The 19,765-nt window shown below is 39.2% G+C and overlaps 2 protein-coding genes across 2 annotated transcripts in view; one reads left to right on the top strand and one right to left on the bottom strand.

Annotated features, from left to right (window-relative positions):
* LOC129216878 (organic cation/carnitine transporter 2-like) overlaps positions 1-19,765 on the bottom strand; it is a 95,688-nt gene that overhangs the window by 45,647 nt on the left and 30,276 nt on the right. The gene's annotated exons all lie outside the window — the stretch shown is intronic.
* Positions 1,159-19,765, top strand: part of LOC129216877 (organic cation transporter protein-like) — an 81,611-nt gene continuing 63,004 nt past the window's right edge. Inside the window, exons 1-2 of the mRNA XM_054851091.1 lie at positions 1,159-1,376; positions 6,831-7,169. Of these exons, the coding sequence (XP_054707066.1) occupies positions 1,344-1,376; positions 6,831-7,169 (372 nt within the window). The 5' untranslated portion in view covers positions 1,159-1,343. The remainder of the gene's footprint in view (positions 1,377-6,830; positions 7,170-19,765) is intronic.

Raw genomic sequence — 19,765 nt, 5'->3', positions numbered from 1 at the left:
ATACACACACACACACATACACACACACACACACACACAGACAGACAGACATTTTCCAAAAATGGTCGAAATGGACTCAGCACACCTCAAAACGTTCGAATCCGTCAAAATTCGAAATTCGAAAATTTGCACGAATCCAATACTTTCTTCTATATATTAGATATAGAAGAAAGTAAAAAACTGAATACAAAAATATGTACTGCCGAAGGATGTTTTTGATCAATAAAAAGTCGATTGAGAAATTTGACGTTTCGAAAAAGTCGATTCAAAATATGTTAAATTAATACCAACTGAATACAAGAATATGTATTCTCTGAAGATGCTTTAGACCAGTAAGATTTAGATTGAGAAATTTGCCGTTTCGAAAAAATCGATTCAGAGTATTTTCAATTAAAACAAACTGAATACAAAAATATGTACTGTCTAAGGATGTTTTCGATCAATAAGAAGTAGATTGAGATATTTGATTAGTTTGAAATCTTCAGCTTAAAATTTATAGTTTCACATCATCTTTACTAATAATAAAGCTGAAAGTCTCTCTGTCCGGAGGATGTCTGTAGGATGTTTGTGACGCGCATAGCGCCTAGACCGTTCTGCCGATTTTCATGAAATTTGGCACAAAGTTAGTATGTAGCATGGGGGGGGGGGGTGTGCACCTCGAAGCGATTTTTAGAAAATTCGATTTTGTTCTTTTTCTATTCCAATTTTAAGAAAAAAATTTCTATTCCAATTTTAAGAAAAAAATATCATAAGATGGACGAATAAATTACGAAATGATCATAACGTGGAACCGTAACATGGGCACACGCCAATTGGCGAGATACGAAATGATCATAACGTGGAACCGTAACGTGGGCACAAGCCAATTGGCGAGAAAATTCACTACACATCATTTGTAAATATACAGGCGAATCAAAAGACCTTTTAATTTGCTATTACGGGCGAAGCCGTGCGGGTACCACTAGTAAAAACATAAATTTTTAAAAGAGAGAAACTAAAAATCAAGGAAGAGAAACAACAGCAAACCAAGAGCAAGTTCGATTAACGCGTAAAATTGCTAGACTCGCTCTAAACATCATTTATTGTATTTGATCAGGACGTTTGGCCTGTTGTATCGAAAATTTATGGCCCAATACGTAGCGTATTTACTTCTCACCATTTGTGAAATTCGGAGCTAGCCAGATTCCTCAAGACCGCGTAACTGCGTCCATAAGGAGCATTTATTAAGTACCTGTTAAATATAATAAATGTTAAAAAAAAAAAATGCTAAAATGGAAATAAATACATGAAATACCCGGGAGGTCTGCGAATGGTTAAGCACGAAGAATTCAATCTGAACCATCATGCTATTTAACAAACGAATCGGATTTAAAACGGTATGTAAAATTTTAATGTTTATATGATTATGGTTTGACAGTATTGCATTACTTTATTAACTTGAAAAGTTTATTTGCATGCGGTTTCGAAAAAGAACTCATTATTGGGCACTTTGGCGAAATATTGTGGCATTGGAAGGGAAAATTATTTGCCAAGCAGTAAATCATTCTATACAGCTAGAAAGTAGTCCTTATTACTTTTTTCTATATCTAATATATAGAAGAAAGTATTGGATTCGTGCAAATTTTCGAATTTCGAATTTTGACGGATTCGAACGTTTTGAGGTGTGCTGAGTCCATTTCGACCATTTTTGGAAAATGTCTGTCTGTCTGTGTGTGTGTGTGTGTGTGTATGTGTGTGTGTATGTGTGTGTGTGTGTATGTATGTGTGTGTGTATGTATGTGTGTCACGTCTGTGTGTGACCAGTTTTTTGTGGCCGCTCTACAGCAAAAACTACCGCACGAAATCGAACGAAATTTGGTACACATATCTGCCCGTATGTGAACTTGTGCCCATTGGTTTTTGGCGCGAATTCCTCCAAGGGGGGTGGAGCAATGGGACGTTTTTTGAGTTACGCGTGCTTGCTATTCCTCAGGAAGTAACTGGCGGAATCAAACAAAATTTGGTCCATATGTTGCCATTAACAGGAGCAGGTGCTGATTCAATTTTGGTGTCAATAACTCAAAGGGGGGTTGAGCTATAGAACGTTTTTTGTCGTCAATTATGACTGCTGTATCTCAAGAAATAACGAACGGAATCAAACAAAAATTTTTTGACAAGTAGCCCTTAGTGGGTATAAGAGCTGATTTTATTTTGGTGTCAACAGCTAAAAAGGGGGTAGCGCAATCGCCCGTTCTTTTTTTCCATTGTGAGTGCCCTATCTCAAGACGTAATGCTACGTTCTGGTTGAAATTTGGAATATATGTGAATCCATACGTAAACAGGCTTTGGTTCAATTTTGACTCCAATCGCTCCAAGAGGTGTTGATTTTTTTTTTTTTTGTTTGCGAATAAAAATAGTTTTATTAATGCAACAATAAGAAAGATAAATCGTAATAGATTGTCGTCTGCTTATTTCTCGTGATTTTAATTGTATGGAAATGATCGGAAATATTATCTCAATGATTTAAAATTTTTAACTGTTGCCACTAATGTTTGTTAATAAATAAAATATTTGTAATTCATTCAAGCAAGGCTTTTAAAGTAACTTTCAATTTTCGCTCTTTGTTTTGTTTTTACAATAATTCAGACATTGGGATGGTCGTCAAGTTTTTGCATGTGTAATTTTGTTTATGTTAGGAATATTGCTTCCTCGTCAAGCATGGGGAGGGATCAGAAAAAGGAAAAATATAGAAGAAAGTTTCGTGATGGCCACAACATACTAGTTGTATTTGTGATTAAGAAATGAAAACTTCAAGAGCCATTTTTACTTCCTTTTACAAAAAAGGAAGTATTGTATTCGCGAAAAAAATTTCACTCAAAAATCGGCCTTAATTTCCATTTTTCTCACCCCCGAATGAATGTTGAGTTTTTTTTTTTTCGACTCGACCGCACGTGGCCTAGGAACCTACAGACATCCGAAACATCCATTTTGACGACCTCCGAGTTAATTACAACGAGTTTTCTCGTGACGTCCGTATGTATGTGCGTATGTGTGTATGTATCTCGCATAACTCAAAAACGGTATGTCCTAGAAAGTTGAAATTTGGTACGTAGACTCCTAGCAGAGCCTAGTTGTGCACCTTCCTTTTTGGTTGCATTCGGATGCTTCTAAGGGGGTCTTTCGCTCCTTTTTGGGAGGAAATCATTGTTAATTTCGATGTAAACTCAATTGGTGTTATAATTTGTCGGACACTTGGCGATATATTGCCAGTCCTTTGGTCGAAAAAATTTGTCGCCAACTTGACGACAAATTTGGCGATTTTTTTTTTAAATTTGGTTTCAAATTGGCCACTGTTGGTGATATTTAGAGAGTAAACTAATGAATCACATTAAAATTGCCAATAATGGGGGAGTGACATTAAATTGGAGTAAAAGGAAGTCATGTGATGCACACATCAGCTCGTTAGAATTAATATTTAAGGTTGTTATTAAATTTTAAAACTTTCTAAAGGGCTACTTCTAACTATTCTGTTTGAAAGGAACATTTGCTGATAATTTAATTGTAAATCTTTTCACCAAGCGTGAGAAGATTTCGTTACAAATATTTACTTTAAAATTATTTTTAATCAGCTTACTAACTATAAAGCTCCGGATTTCTTTCTTAAACTTTTTTCTTTTGATCATAGAAAGAAATTTAATAAATGTAAGTTTTTTTTACATGTTTTAGTTTATCTGGACTACTTGTACTACCAATATGTACGTATAACGTAGTACCAATATGTACGTATAACGTACTACCAAACACTGTTAAAAAAATGTATTCAAAAATGAAACTCTGAATGTATTCATTTTTTTTGAATACAATTGATTCAAAAATGAGTAAATGTGGCATCAAATACAAACATACGAGAAATACGAGTCATGAAATGAGTACATGTGTTTCTCAAAATTGAACCTTATTGATTCGGAGCTATATTGAGTAATGAAAGTATTCAAAAATGAGTAAATTTTCATTATTTTTGAATACCCATTTTTAACAGTGAAGATGTACGTAACAAAGCTTAAGGTTTCATTAAAAATTTAAAGTTGTTCCACTTTTATTTTATGCTAAAAAATTAATAATCTAGTTTTTTCTTATTGAAATGTCGACTTTCTTGAATGAATTTAGCGATATTTTTGGGAGCCAAAAACTCGCAACCAAATATGTGTGGCTTTCTAATAATTGTGTATTTTTTAAATGTCTTTATTAAAGGTTTAGATATTTTCATACAAATACTATTGGCTGTATTTCTTCCAAGTATAAAAATATTAATTCGTGTAAAAGTTTGAAAAATAAAATTACTTCACAAAAGACTTTGCACACTAGTGGAACAAAGTAGACTCTTGGGGGGGGGGGGGGACTACAATATACTAGAAAATATACAGAAAACAAAATCTATAACAATTGCTAGTAACCGATACAATTGATTCTTAAGTAACGGTACTGCGTTACTTACGAAGAAGCTTTATCGGGTGCTGGAACATTTTATGGAATCAAAGTTTCCTCGAGATTTTCTCAATTGTAGTACTGATGTTTTTGTAATTTTTCACAGTGTACCTTGAATCTTTCTTTGACTGTTCTTAAATAGAGGAAACTAGGGAGACTTGACCCAATTTTTGGTTTTTTATTTTCTTCCTTTTTTTTTTTTTTGTAGTGCAGTGACGGTTTTGAAAAGGAAATAAGAAAGAACAACGTCAGCACAAAATTTCAGATTGCTGCAGACTTGTGTTTCGGGGTTAAAAGGAACCCCTTTTCTTAATGCAAAAAAAAGTGAGCTTATGGATGAGAAAGCATCCCACAAAACCTTTTGTTTCTTGAAAAAAGGGTTCCTTGTAACCCCGAAACACGTGTATGCAGTAATCTGCAATTTTGTGCTGTTATACGCTGCTATTTCTTCGTTTAGATGAACTAGTAATTAAGAAATGAATAATTACATTTTTGCAACAAAATAACACATAAAAAAACCTAAATATAGCACAAATATTGTAAAACGTTTGTAGATACACGTTTCCGTCGGGGTTTGGAAACAGGACACGTGTTTTGACGTTTGTTGTATGACTTTACATCCAAAAGCTCACCCTTTTCTACATTGAAAAAGGGGGTTTTTGAAACCCCGAAACACGTGCCTGTAACATCTTGCAATGTTCGTGCAAGAGTGGTAATTAGTTTAGTCATAGTTATCTTCCATAAAACAATTTTCGATCTCTATTTTCAGCCACCATCTGTCTTTTTTTGTCCGTCTTCATTCTTAAGCCATTGTGTAAGATTCACAATAAACTTATAAATTAACTAGTGGTACCCGCACGGCTTTGTCCGTAATAGAAAAATTAAAAGGCCTTTTGGTTTGCCTGTATATTTACAAATAATGTATGGTGAATTTTCTCGCCAGTTGGCTTGTACACATGTTACGGTTCCACGTTATAATTTCGCATCTCGCCAATTGGCTTGTGCCCATGTTACGGTTCCACGTTATGATAATTTCGTAATTTATTCGTTCATCTTATGATAATTTTGTTCTTAAAATTGGAATAGAAAAAGAACCACATCGAATTTTCGAAAAATCGTTTCGAGGTGCACACCCCCATGCTACAAACTAACTTTGTGCTAAATGTCATGAAAATCGGCCGAACGGTCTAAGCGCTATGCGCGTCACAGAGATCCTGAAAGACAGAGAGACTTTCAGCTTTATTATTTGTAAAGATTAATCAAAATTTTACATATTTAGTAGATTTCAATATGTGACTCGTTTCTGACGCGGCGCACATCTGAATGGTAATCGACTCCTTCCCACGTCATGATCTGCACCCCTGGAGTGTTTTTTTTTTGCCACACAAATGGATCCTTTGCCCAGGATGGCTTACATCCTGAATTTTCTCATCGTAGACATTACTTTCGAAGTGTATCTAAAGGAAAAGTGTCATGGATTCAAATATGGGTTTCTTGGAGACTAAGAAATAGATCCTTACCTTTCAATACACTCGTTGCCGATTCGAGTGTCCAATGCTTCCTCTTTAACTGGTGTTGAAAAACAAACTGAAACAGGTGCGCAAAAATTTAATGGCACAACTAACTGACTTGACCTAACTCAAACCGTTAACTCGATATGATTTTTCAATACTTCGCTTTGTTCTTTTGTGGATACCCCGTATTTCAGGCACAGTGTTTCTGCAGAAATAACGAAACCTCACTTTGTTCTTTTGTGGACACCCCGTATTTCAGACACAGTGTTTCTGCAGAAATAACGAAACCTCACTTTGTTCTTTTGTGGACACCCCGTATTTCAGACACAGTGTTTCTGCAGAAATAACGAAACCTCACTTTGTTCTTTTGTGGACACCCCGTATTTCAGGCACAGTGTTTCTGCAGAAATAACGAAACCTCACTTTGTTCTTTTGTGGACACCCCGCATTTCAGGCACAGTGTTTCTGCAGAAATAACGAAACCTCACTTTGTTCTTTTGTGGACACCCCGTATTTCAGACACAGTGTTTCTGCAGAAATAACGAAACCTCACTTTGTTCTTTTGTGGACACCCCGTATTTCAGACACAGTGTTTCTGCAGAAATAACGAAACCTCACTTTGTTCTTTTGTGGACACCCCGTATTTCAGGCACAGTGTTTCTGCAGAAATAACGAAACCTCACTTTGTTCTTTTGTGGACACCCCGCATTTCAGGCACAGTGAACTAACTGACTTGACCTAACTCAAACCGTTAACTCGATATGATTTTTCAATACCTCGCTTTGTTCTTTTGTGGACACCCCGTATTTCAGGCACAGTGTTTCTGCAGAAATGACGAATATCTACTTCCAGAATCTGGCAGAATCCAGCACTTATCCCTCCTCCTTCGCGGACCCGGGCAAGCCGAAGGACTCCGAGGAAAAGGACCTCTGCGACGTGACAGGACACTGCGGTCCTTGGCAGCTGAGGACATTTGTTATCTTCCTCTTCATCTCTTTCTCCTGCAGTTGGCACAACCTCATCATGGCGTTCCAGTCTCCGAACGTGCCTCACTACTGCAAGCAGACCCATCACAACATCAGTCACTCCATACTGCTGTCTGACAAAAGGTTCGAGTGCTACGACGGTCCTCACCCGTGCCAAGAGTGGATATACGACGATTCCATTTACACGAACACCATTGTCAATGAGGTAAGTGTTAACCACACTTCTTTTATGACTCACTAGTGGTACCCGCACGGCTATGCCCGTAATAGAAAAATTAAAAGGTCTTTTGGTTCGCCTGTATGTTTACAAATAATGGATGATGAATTTTTTGCCAATTAGCTATGTTCATTCGCTCTCCCATTCCACGTCATGATTTCGTAATTTACTCGCCCATCTTATGATAATTTTGCTTCGGAAAATGTTCTTAAAATTGAAAGAGAAGAACAAAATTGAATTTTCGAAAAATCGCTTCGAGGTGCACACCCCCATGCTACAAACTATCTTCGTGCCAAATTTCATGAAAATCGGCCGAACGGTCTAGGCGCTGTGCGCGTTACAGAGATCCAGACATCCAGGCAGAGAGACTTTCTGCTTTATCTTTACTAATAATAAAGCTGAAAGTCTCTCTGTCCGGAGGATGTCTGGATGTCTATAGGATGTCTGTAGGATGTCTGTGACGAGCATAGCGCCTAAACCGTTCGGCCGATTTTCATGAAATTTGGCACAAAGTTAGTATGTAACATGGGGGTGTGCACTTCGAAGCGATTTTTCGAAAATTCGATGTGGTTCTTTTTTTATTCCAATTTTAAGAAAAAAAACTATCATAAATTACGAAATTATCATAACGTGGAACCGTAACATGGGCACAAACCAATTGGCGAGATACGAAATTATCATAACGTGGAACTGTAACGTCGGTACAAGCCAATTGGCGAGAAAATTCACCATACATTATTTTCAAATATACAAGCGAACCAAAAGACCTTTAATTTTTCTATTACGGGCGAAGCCGTGCGGGTGCCACTAGTTATTAGTAAAGAAGTGAAATGGAATTAGAAGAAGACATTGTACCGGTGAGACCATTTTCCAACTCTTTAGAGATGTTTGAGTCAGGTGGAGCAACAGGAAGCAAAATTCCCAAGGTTTTAAATTCTACCCCAGTTTTCTCTACCTCTCGAAGAATTGCGAAATGAAATTTTGTGCATTTGCATTGCAAACATGATTGACATTTCATGAGAGTGCAGTTGGCTCTATGTTTAACGACTTTCAAGGAACCACAAAAAATCTTCCTTGAGTAGAAAGCGTCCTCAAATAGAATGCTTTTAACACTGTAGTGGACCATCTGGGATCGTGAAAAGCCGTCGTTAAATAAAGAAAGTCGTTAAATAGAGCGTCGTTAAACAGAGAGCCAACAGTAATTGTAAAATTTGACTTTTTGACTATTTGTTGGTGAATGAAATCATCTTTCCAATTACCCCACACACTCGGAAGTAAATGGAAGAAGCGATCTCTCCCTCCCCCCCCCCTTAAGGTTGATGGATGTAAAAAACCGATATAAAGGCTGAGTTTACAAGCTTAAAGAGTTCTAGAGCAACATATTCAACCTGCTGCGTATGGACCGTACGAGATTTACGACTTACGTAACTAAAATCATTTGATCTGTTAAGCTGAGAGCTTTTATAAGTGCTCAGCTTATTAACTTTTAGTGAAAGCTCAACCGGGACGTGTGATTGTTCTTAAAAAAACATATTTACCTTGTGCCATGTCAAGAAGAGTCAAAGTTAAAAGTAACTTGTTTATTATGGCTATGATATATACAATGCCATGGTAAACGAAATATTGAGAGTACGCTCTTTACAATATTAAGTAGCTGATTATACTCTAAATGACTTCTGAAGCAAACATTCTAAGTCAAAGTATGAAACGTTAAACATATAGAGTTATGATGTTCATGTCAAGAGCAGTAAGCCGAAGTTATGGGCAAAAATGGACAGGCTCAACTGAGCTACCGAAATACAACCACATCTGACTTGGGTTGAAATCGAGAAGGAAGAAATACCAAAGAATATTGTAACGGATTCGGTGCGACTTCCACTTTCTTGAAATGAAGACACAGTTCTTGATAAAAACACAGGAAATTTATTTACACTATGTACAGGAGAAACCGTTAACAACTGCTAAATTATTCATCAGCAATTATCACACAACACCGTAAACTCAACGTTTACACACGTATTTACTTCCAAATACGAAAACAACACAGCGAAATGCCTCGCTAAAAACAGAGCAAAAATGCACTCAGTTCGAAAATCTCAATCGAAACTAACTGTTTATCCATCGCTAACGGCTTAAATACACCGAAAAGAATTTTCTCAAATATTCCACACGCTTCTCGAAATGCGTTGACCGTTATCAAATTTTATCAATAAACAAAACGGGAATAGGGGTCGTATATTTTAGCCATATGAAAAAGGGGTTGTATATTCATTACGGGAAACTATTTACAGGTTACGTTCCTACAATAATTACTATTTACAGAATTTGTAACATTGTCCCCTTCCTAAGGACTGCACGTCCCGGGCAGTACAATCCCCAGAAAGGGTGCCAAACTTCTATCACAAGTTTACAAATATACACATTAATTAATAACTAACAGATACAGAAAACACAATAATAACAAGAAATATTACTAAACATTAAAAGCAAAAATTATCTACAACTTTTATGTTATCAACCATGGTTGTTTACGTAATACTCATGAACTATGGCCATAGTATGGGGCTAACCGATCATAATGTACAACCCTAGGTTTTGCATTAGGTGATTTTTGGATCCTCACTACGACGTCATTCAGTCGGTTAACGACTTTGTAGGGTCCATCCCAATGCGACTGCAATTTGGGTGAAAGACCTTTCCGTCGGATGGGATTCCATAACCAAACCTTGTCGCCTTCGTTGAATTCATGTCCAGTAGACCTTGTGTCGTATCGGGTCTTCATCTTCTCCGCCGCGATGTTGATTCGCTCTCGTGCGAAGTTATGAACGTCTTCCAACCGGGCCTGGAGATCCTGGATGTACTCCTCAGGCGATGAAGGCGCATCCGGAGGACGACCGAAGACGAGATCACAAGGTAGCCGAAGCTCTCGTCCGAAGAGCATCTGAGATGGGGCAAATCCGGTAGTCTCGTGGACAGCACTTCGGTAGGCCAGCAGGAACAAAGGTAGCTTCTTGTCCCAATCCTGTTGATTTCTGGATACCATAAGCGAGAGATTGTTCAGGATTGTGCGGTTAAATCTCTCCACCATGCCGTCCGATTGTGGGTGTAGTGGTGTTGTCCTAGTTTTCTCAATTCCGAAAATTTGACATAGGTCCTTAAACACAGCAGAGATGAAATTCCTCCCTTGATCGGAATGAATCTGCAAAGGTGTTCCATATCTCGAGATCCAGTGTTGGACCAGAGTCTCTGCTACGGTGGTAGCCTCTTGATCTGGAATGGGATATGCTTCCGGCCATTTGGTGAAGTAGTCGATGGAAACAAGAATGTATTTGTTCCCATCAGCAGTTCTTGGTAGAGGACCCAGGATGTCAATCCCAATTCGTTCGAAAGGAGCTCCAACGTTGTACAGATGTAGCTTCCCTCTGCTTCTCTTCTTCGGTCCTTTACGAGCAGCACAGGCGTCACAAGAATGGCACCACTTCTCCACGTCATCCTTCGCCTTGCTCCAGAAGAAGCGCTCCCGAACTTTATTGAGGGTTTTCAAGACACCAAAATGTCCTCCAGTCGCACTACTATGTATTTCTTTCAGAACATCTGAAATCCTTGATCGGGGAAGTAGTAACTGCCACCTAGATGTTTTGCCGTCGTCAGATTCCCATTTCCGGTACAGTACGCCGTTCCGTAAATGGAGCGAGTTCCATAAAGCCCAGTATCTTTTTGTTGCAGGACTGAAGATGGAAACGTCCTGCCAGCTAGGGCGCCGACTGTCACTTTCCATGAACTCCAAAATTGGTTTTATGTCGGGGTCTTCAAGCTGATCATTTCGAACTTGGTCGTCACTCCATGGATCAGGTTCTGATGATATTGGAGTCACTGTCACCTGATAGGCGGTAGGGCTAGTCGTTCCATACTGTTTCTCGATTCGGGAACAATAATTGCAGTTCTCAGGACAGGGTCTCCTTGATAAAGCGTCAGCATTACCGTGAGATAACCCTTTTCGATGCTTGGTCTCCATGTCATATTCCTGGAGCCGCTGTATCCATCTGGCTATCTGGCCTTCCGGATTTTTGAAGTTCAAAAGCCAAGTTAATGAGGCATGATCTGTCCGAAGCAGAAATTTTTGGCCGTAGAGGTAATGATGGAAGTGTTCTACAGCTTTCACTATGGCCAGTAACTCCTTTCTGGTGACGCAGTAATTTCGCTCCGACTTTGATAAGCATTTGCTCCAGTAAGCGATGACATGTTCATTTCCGTCAATTTCTTGGGATAAAACAGCTCCGATGCCCTCGTTGCTCGCATCAGTGTCCAGGATGAAGGATTTTTCAGGCTGAGGATAGGCGAGGATAGGCGTTGATGTTAAAGCCTCCTTCAGTCGTAGAAATGCATCTTCGCATTCTTTGGACCATTCGAACTTTTGCTTGCTCTCCGTCAGCTTATGCAAAGGTCGTGCAATGTTGGAAAAACCCTTTACAAACTTCCTGTAGTAGGTGCAGAGCCCCAGGAAACTTCGCAGCTGATGGATGTTTTCGGGACGACTCCAACTCCTGACCGCAGATACCTTCTCTGGATCGGTTTGTACACCCTCAGAAGAGATGATGTGACCAAGGTAGTTCACTTCCCGGCGGAACAAATTACATTTGGACGGGCTTAACTTCAGATTGGCTTCCTTAAGCTTTTGCAGCACCTTCCTAAGATTTGCCAGATGTTCTTCGAAGCTGCGTCCCACGATGATGATATCGTCTAAGTAGACCAGACAAGATTCGTAGGAAAGTCCTCTTAACACTGTCTCCATAAGACGTTCGAACGTAGCTGGTGCATTGCAGAGGCCGAAGGGCATCACTTTAAACTGCCATAAGCCTTGTCCAGTTGTAAACGCTGTCTTCTCTCGGTCATCAGGGTGTATCTCAACCTGCCAGTAGCCGCTCTTCAAGTCCAGGGTCGAAAACCACTTGTGTCCGGAAAGAGTGTCTAAGGTGTCGTCTATCCGTGGAAGAGGGTAACTGTCTTTCTTGGTGATTTCATTCAGTCGTCGGTAATCGACACAAAATCTGGTGGAGCCATCTTTCTTTCGGACCAAGACGATGGGAGAGGCCCAAGGACTGGATGACGGTTCGATTACATCATTCTCCTTCATCTCTTTCAGGAGGGTCTCAACCTCTTCCTTCTTGGCGAACGGTAGTCGTCTTGGATGCTGTTTAATAGGGGGGTGTTCTCCAGTGTAGATCCTATGCTGCGTTAAATTCGTCCGGCCCACATCCTCCGATGTAGATGAAAACAGATGCTTGAAGTCGTCCACCAATTGTTCCGCAGCAGTTCTTTGATCCTTCGATAAGGGTGCACTCCCAATTAACTTCGATGTCAAGGACTCAGAAGACACAGTCTCGGGGGAATTGATTCTTCTAATGATGCAGTTTACGGGAGTACAAGTTGCTAACACTTCGCCTTTCCGGATATTCCTTGGCCTTTCACTCATGTTGGCGACTCTCACAGGAATTACATCCTTGGAAAGGTCCACAAGCGTAGATGCTACCAGTACTCCTTTTAGGCTATTGCTTAGGTTAGGGTATTCAATGAGTCCAAATCGAAAACTATTGCTTTCTTCAAGGGAGCCAGGTATTAATGATTCTGACCTTGAGGGAATCGATAAATCTGTTCGGGCTATTATTTGATGAGCGGATTTTACATCACTTTCTGCGGGGAAAACAGCTATGTCTTCTCTCATCGAGTGCAGCTCATTAGTCTTGAAGTCGAGAGTGAAGTCATATTTCTTTAAAAAGTCCAATCCGAGAATGAAGGGGTCCGTGATATTAGCGACGAATGCCGTATGATGGTAGGTGGCATTCCCAAACACTATTTCCAAGTCCACTTTACCGTCAATCTCAATTTTGTCACCTGTCACAGTCTGGAGACTTACGCGTGGCGAGGTCCACAGCAGTTTCAATCCAAATTCACGAGCCACATCTGTCCTAATGATTGTCACATTGGCTCCAGTGTCGACAATCAGTCTGCAGGGGTTCCCATTTACATGTGCGTAAATGAAAAGTCCATCACTGCCACTACTAGAAGAGGAAATCTGCAGAGCTCTAGTGGTGGTGATTTCCTTCCCTCGCGTAGCTTGGCGAGCCGGACAACTCCTTCGCAGGTGTCCTTCACTACCGCATTTCCAGCACTTCTGCTCTTGTTTCTTTTGGGCTGTTATGCTGCTCAGATGTCTTGTCAAGTCACCGAGTTGTCTCTCAAGTTCAGCGAGGTGGGACGACCTGGAATCAGACTCATCAGCTTCCTGAGTCCGGATTAGATGGCGATCCACACGGGTTGCTTCTTGGGCGGCCTCGTATCTCATCGCATACATCAAAGCGGATTTCAAGTCGTTTACATTCGCCATCCGGAGGGCCTTCTGGATCTCAGGATTCCGAACTCCGTCGATGAAGTAGTTGAGTGCCAGGTTGTCCCGAACATCCGCAGGACAGTCGCAAAAAGCAAGATGAGACAGTCTCTCGACGTCCGCCGCTAGCTCTTGCAGGGTTTCCCCGGTTTTCTGGAAACGGGACTTCAACTGGAGTCGGCTGAACTCTTTCTGGCATTTCTCACCGAAGCGAAGCTCCAACGCAGATGTGAGGGCGGCGAAATCCAGGCGCTGGCTGTCCGGAAGGGTCTGAAGAATGTCCGCTGCGTCACCTCTCAGGGATGCTGCAAGATGACAGGCCTTGGTAGCAGAGTCCCATCCGTTCGCTTCCGCCACTATCATGAATTGAGTTTTGTAAACCTGCCACGAAGTTTTCCCATCAAATGTGGCAAGTTTAATGGACGGTCGAGCAACCGATGTGGGAGCGCCAAACTGTACAGAGCTGCTTTCCGCGGTCGCCAATCTCCTTTCCACGTCCTTAAAGATCTCTTCTTTAAGTAGATGAAATCTTCTATCTTCTTCTTCAAATTTATTTTCTACAGCATTGAATCGGCTTTCAACGGTATTAAATTTTTCTTCAATAGCATCAACTCGATGCTCTATGTCATTAAATTTATTTTCCATCACAGTCTTTACCGAAATAAGGTCGTTTTTAATTTCTTCTTGGTTAGACGTTAAGTCCTTTTTCAGCACCGTTAAATCGCTTTTTAACTGGTCTTGATTTGCCAACATACTTGCAGTCAGGTCATTTTTTAATTGTTCTTGATTAGCCGCCATATCATTTTTTAATTGTTCTTGATTAGCCGCCATATCATTTTTTAATTGTTCTTGATTAGCCGCCATATCATTTTTTAATTGTTCTTGATTAGCCGCCATATCACTCTTCACAGAGGTGATTGCGTCAAGAAGTTGTTTTAATTGTTCATCCATTGCGCGAGTAATCACCATAAAAATAAAGTCCTAATTCAAAAAAAAAGTCTTTATGAGAAAAATGTCCAAAGTCACTTACTCCAAGAAAGTCCAGAAGAAGCCCCACGTTGGGCGCCAATTGTAACGGATTCGGTGCGACTTCCACTTTCTTGAAATGAAGACACAGTTCTTGATAAAAACACAGGAAATTTATTTACACTATGTACAGGAGAAACCGTTAACAACTGCTAAATTATTCATCAGCAATTATCACACAACACCGTAAACTCAACGTTTACACACGTATTTACTTCCAAATACGAAAACAACACAGCGAAATGCCTCGCTAAAAACAGAGCAAAAATGCACTCAGTTCGAAAATCTCAATCGAAACTAACTGTTTATCCATCGCTAACGGCTTAAATACACCGAAAAGAATTTTCTCAAATATTCCACACGCTTCTCGAAATGCGTTGACCGTTATCAAATTTTATCAATAAACAAAACGGGAATAGGGGTCGTATATTTTAGCCATATGAAAAAGGGGTTGTATATTCATTACGGGAAACTATTTACAGGTTACGTTCCTACAATAATTACTATTTACAGAATTTGTAACAATATCTTTGGAAATACCACGAGGCAAAGTGCCGGGAGCTTAAATGCCACTGGCAATTTGCATATTCTGCTGACGCGATCTTGTTGCAAGACGGAAAGAACGAATGAGAAAGAACTAATGGAAATTAAGGTAGCCAATACTTTTGGAAAATACAGTCGGACCTCCATATATCGAAGTAGCAAATTGCCGGAAAAAAATTCGATATATAGAAATTTCGATATACAAAAAAGATCTTATTTTATCATAAAAATCTCCTAAAACATTAAAATTAAAGCTAATTTTCCTGCATGAAACCCAATTTCTAATTTATACGAGCATCGAATTAAACAAAAGTTAATATAACTGAAAAATCAACAGAAATTACATTTTTGTGCCTTCATACATCTTCATTCTTCGGCAGTTCAACTTGGTTCGCAACATGAGGGGATTTTTATTTTGACAATATAATCGGGAGAAAAGTAAAAAATCAATCTACTTAACTTGAATGATTTTTACTGAAGCTGAAAAGACTGGGAATGATGATCAACAGACAAAAAGGATAACTTGAAACTGATTTTACAGTGTTACTGGTTACAATTAACCAGTGGTTACAATTAACCGGAACAACGACCTATCTACACACCCCTCAAACCCAGATTTCTTATGAGTTTCTTAGCAACCTTTAGTAAACATAATTTTCTCCCCTAACCTTCATTTGTCATGAGACAAACAGTCTAAAGTGGAAAAAAAAATCTACGAATGTCTCGAAAAAATTTCTATATAGAGAGATTTTTTCGATATATAGAAACAATTTTTCTATGTAATGAACATTGAAATTTGCTGAGATTTCGATATATAGAAAATTTCGATATGTGGAAGTTCGATATATGGAGGCTCGACTGTAATTTACCTCTTTTCGTAACATGATCAGAAAAGTCTTTGCGTAAATTAAACTACTCTCTTAATTTATTTAGAATACACACAAAAGTGTCTCTTATGTAATTAAAATTTTGTAACATATCTCGTTTTTTTTTTAAAATGATAGCAGGCGAACGTTTTTTGAAAATGGCGAGTACAACCAATATTTATTTAACCATTTCCAGCTGTTTAATAGTTGAATCTGATCCCATTTTTGACTCGTACTGATGAATTCACGTGCATCTACTTTAAAGCTTTAATGAATTTACTAAATCATTTATTTTTGAATTATATGTTACGTTAAGTATTTTTCAAGGTTCCCTGACGCTACAAACAGGTTCTTTTCTTTTTTTTTTATTGAGCACATGATGCATAAGAATTTTCTTTATGTTTTTAAGCAAATAGTATGCGAATTATGTGTAGTGAACTCTTGTGATACTACAGCACGCGATTGCTTGTTGTTTTCCTGTGTAGATAAGATTTCTTCTCAATAATTCTTTACCATAAACTTTCTTTTCTTGAAATTTATGATGTGAGATAACACTAACCCCGTGGTATCTGATAAAATCTCTTCTAGTATGCTTTATTCACATTTTCCCCCATTCTCCGATGATAAAATCTCTTCTAGCATGCTTTATCCATATTTTCCATTCTTTAACTAAAAACAATAAAATGAAGAGCAAACTGTACTCGGATACAGGGGCGTGTACAGAAATTTAGAGGCTCGTCGCAAATGACTTTTACGGGACCCTTTCATATTGTTTACCCCTACGTTCCTACATATATTTGAGTCTCTTTTTAAAAATCTCGGGACCCCTTCAGGCCTGGGCCTAGGCCAACGGGTGTCACTTCTTCCCTCCTGCGCACGCCCCCGCTCAGATATCGTTTATGGGTCAGTCGGCTTGATTTCGATGTCAGTTATATCTTATACTTAACACATCGACTGCTAGGGACGAGATAACTCGTCCTCCAGAATTATGCTGTATGCGCTAGGGACGAGATAACTCGTCCTCCAGCCAACACGTTGCTACATTTTTTTTTCAGCGGGTTCCATTGACTTTCCTGGCTGTTCTGCCGCGCATAAACGAACATTCAGACAAAGTCAAAAAGAGAACACAAAATGGCGCCACTACTGCGTTTGCTGTGGAAAGATTTTCTGATGCAAGCAAGCGTGCACGCGATCAAACAAGATACCTTATGTGTTGTCCCTTGCTTTGAAAAATATCACAGTGTGGAAAATTTCTAGAAAAAAATATGTTTTGTATGCTGTATTATTCATGAAAAAGTCCAATAAAACTGTTTTCCTTCAAATTGTTTCAAATAATTAGCTTAGCGCAGGGAGTCCATATATCGGCTGTCGACGACGCAGTCAATGTGTTAAATTTCAGTTGCCCTTTAACGACAAGCGCAATCCGGGAACCGAAAACAGCAAACACATCAACCAATCAAACTGCATGCCACGACTTTCAGAGAGGCTTGAATTTTATCATTCAGTAAATTCGGAGTTTTATTCGAAGAGTTCCCGAATTTTCGTTCGGTGTGCCCATATAAATTTCATTTATAATTTTAGTTTCGTGCTGATAATATTTATTTCTTCTTAAAAACTAACTTTCCATGCTCGTTCAGGTGAGTACAAAAATACAGGAAATCACTGCTGAAGCACACATTTTATATTAATTTGTCTTTTTACCTTCCTCAAAGTGATTTTCATCCATTCTACAAGCGACCGGCGTAATATGCAACTGTCGGAAGGCAAAGACTTTTAAATCAATCAAACTGTGGAATTAGGTTAATTTTCTGCATCTCTCAGTTTCCTTGAACGAAAGAAGGCTTTTCTTACAATCTTGGGTTTCATTTATTGCACAAGAGTTTAAAATAAGTTTTGGTCAGTTTCAGAAATCATCAGGATCTTTTAAAAGTTCATTTACGTTTTATTGTTTTTCATATGCTGTTTAGCTTACAAAAAATTATTTTTGCTTGCATTTTTTATTCAAATCAAATTCTGTTGAATTCTAATTTTTTTTTTTTTTTTGCTGCTCCACTTTTTGCGACTGTCTCAAAACGTTAAAAATTTCTTGACACGAATTGTTGCTTTATTAGGAGTGCCCACAGAGGGGGGGGGGGGCATGGCGCAAGTTGCGCCTTCAAAATTTATGGGGTGTGATTTTTCAGTTATTTTTATTTATTTATTTAAATTTATCTACTGATTTATTTTTGAGCAATCAGGATTGCTTATTGTTCTTACTTGACCGGCTTTGATGTTTGGTTCCATTTTCAACTTGGATCAGGGGCCTCAGCAGCACCACCGCCCTCCGACCTCTGCAGGCGCACTGTCCCCCGGAATCTGCTTCTCCTGAGTGGTGACGTCCATGTCCTTCACACATGCACGCTCATACACATACACACTTACACAAACACGCCCTTACACACATACACACTTACACAAACACGCCATTTCACACATACACACACGCCTACGTGCATACACACAGGTCTACGCACACATACAAGCCTGCACAACACGCACATGCGCCTACACGCACGCGCACCTACCACGCACGCGCGCCAACACACATAAACGCACAACTGTACATACGTAACCGCCCAAGAGGAGGGGCAGGCTTGGGGGGGGGGGGGGGACTGGAGCCGTTTCTAGAAACAATAACTCCAATGAGTAGCACCCTGTCGCAACTCGTGATTGCGAAACACATAATTTGAATTCAAAATTTCAGAATTCAAATTAATTAAACCATTGTTTTTTTTAAAATTTAATTTAGTTATTTTATTTTATATCATTTATTTATTTAGTTTGTGCATCTGTGCGTGTGGATGCCATTGGCTTAGCACAGAACTTTTCTAAATAATAATTAAAAATAAATTAATAAATAATATTTAAAAAAAAATAAAATAAAAAAAAGCTAAGAAATAAAAAGGGAAAGAGGGTTGAGAGAAACGGGGAGAGGGGGTTGCGCCATTGAACTGGGGGGATGGACACCCCTGTGCCTCATTTAAATTTCGTTATTCCTGTTCCTTTAAATGCCTGAGCATTTTTAACGCGTCCATTCATTTTAAAAGTCGTCAATTTTCAAGACTTATTAAGAGTGCAGAGACATTAGGCCTTGAAATTGCGGAAAACACAAAGCCACATGACTTCCAAGGTCAGTCACTGTTTGGGCCAAAGGTGAGGAGTTATGAAATTGACTGGAAAAGTGCAATAGAAAACACAGCAGAAAGAAAATTGGATTCACAAGTACATAAGGTAACCAGATATATTTCACAGAAATATTTGACGCATTGAAAATACGCCTCAAAAATCTATTTACAATTTAGTGGAAACCGAGGAAATAGGGGAAAAAGAGATTGGTAAAACAAAAATCCTACGTTTGAGTTTTTTTGAGCAATCACGATTGCTTATTGCTTTCATTCGACTGTTTTGATGTCCTATGATTTTATTTTCCCGCCAGCACCCTCTGCAGCATCACCGTCGACCGGCTCCTCTAGCGAAAACCGTCTCCAGGTTGCATCCATGCCCTACACACACGCGCATACATACACAACTACTCACACACACAAACACATACACCTACACGCATACACAAACATATACACACACATACACACACGCATACATACAGACACCTACACGCATACACAAACACATACACACACGCATACATACAGACACCTACACACACACATACACACACGCATACATACAGACACCTACACATACACACACAACTACCCACACAT

Source organism: Uloborus diversus, chromosome 2, assembly GCF_026930045.1.
Source record: "Uloborus diversus isolate 005 chromosome 2, Udiv.v.3.1, whole genome shotgun sequence".
NCBI classification, from domain to species: Eukaryota; Metazoa; Arthropoda; class Arachnida; order Araneae; family Uloboridae; genus Uloborus; species Uloborus diversus.
The sequence above is the reverse complement of the archived record's forward strand: the minus strand, read 5'-3'. Positions and strand labels throughout refer to the sequence as shown.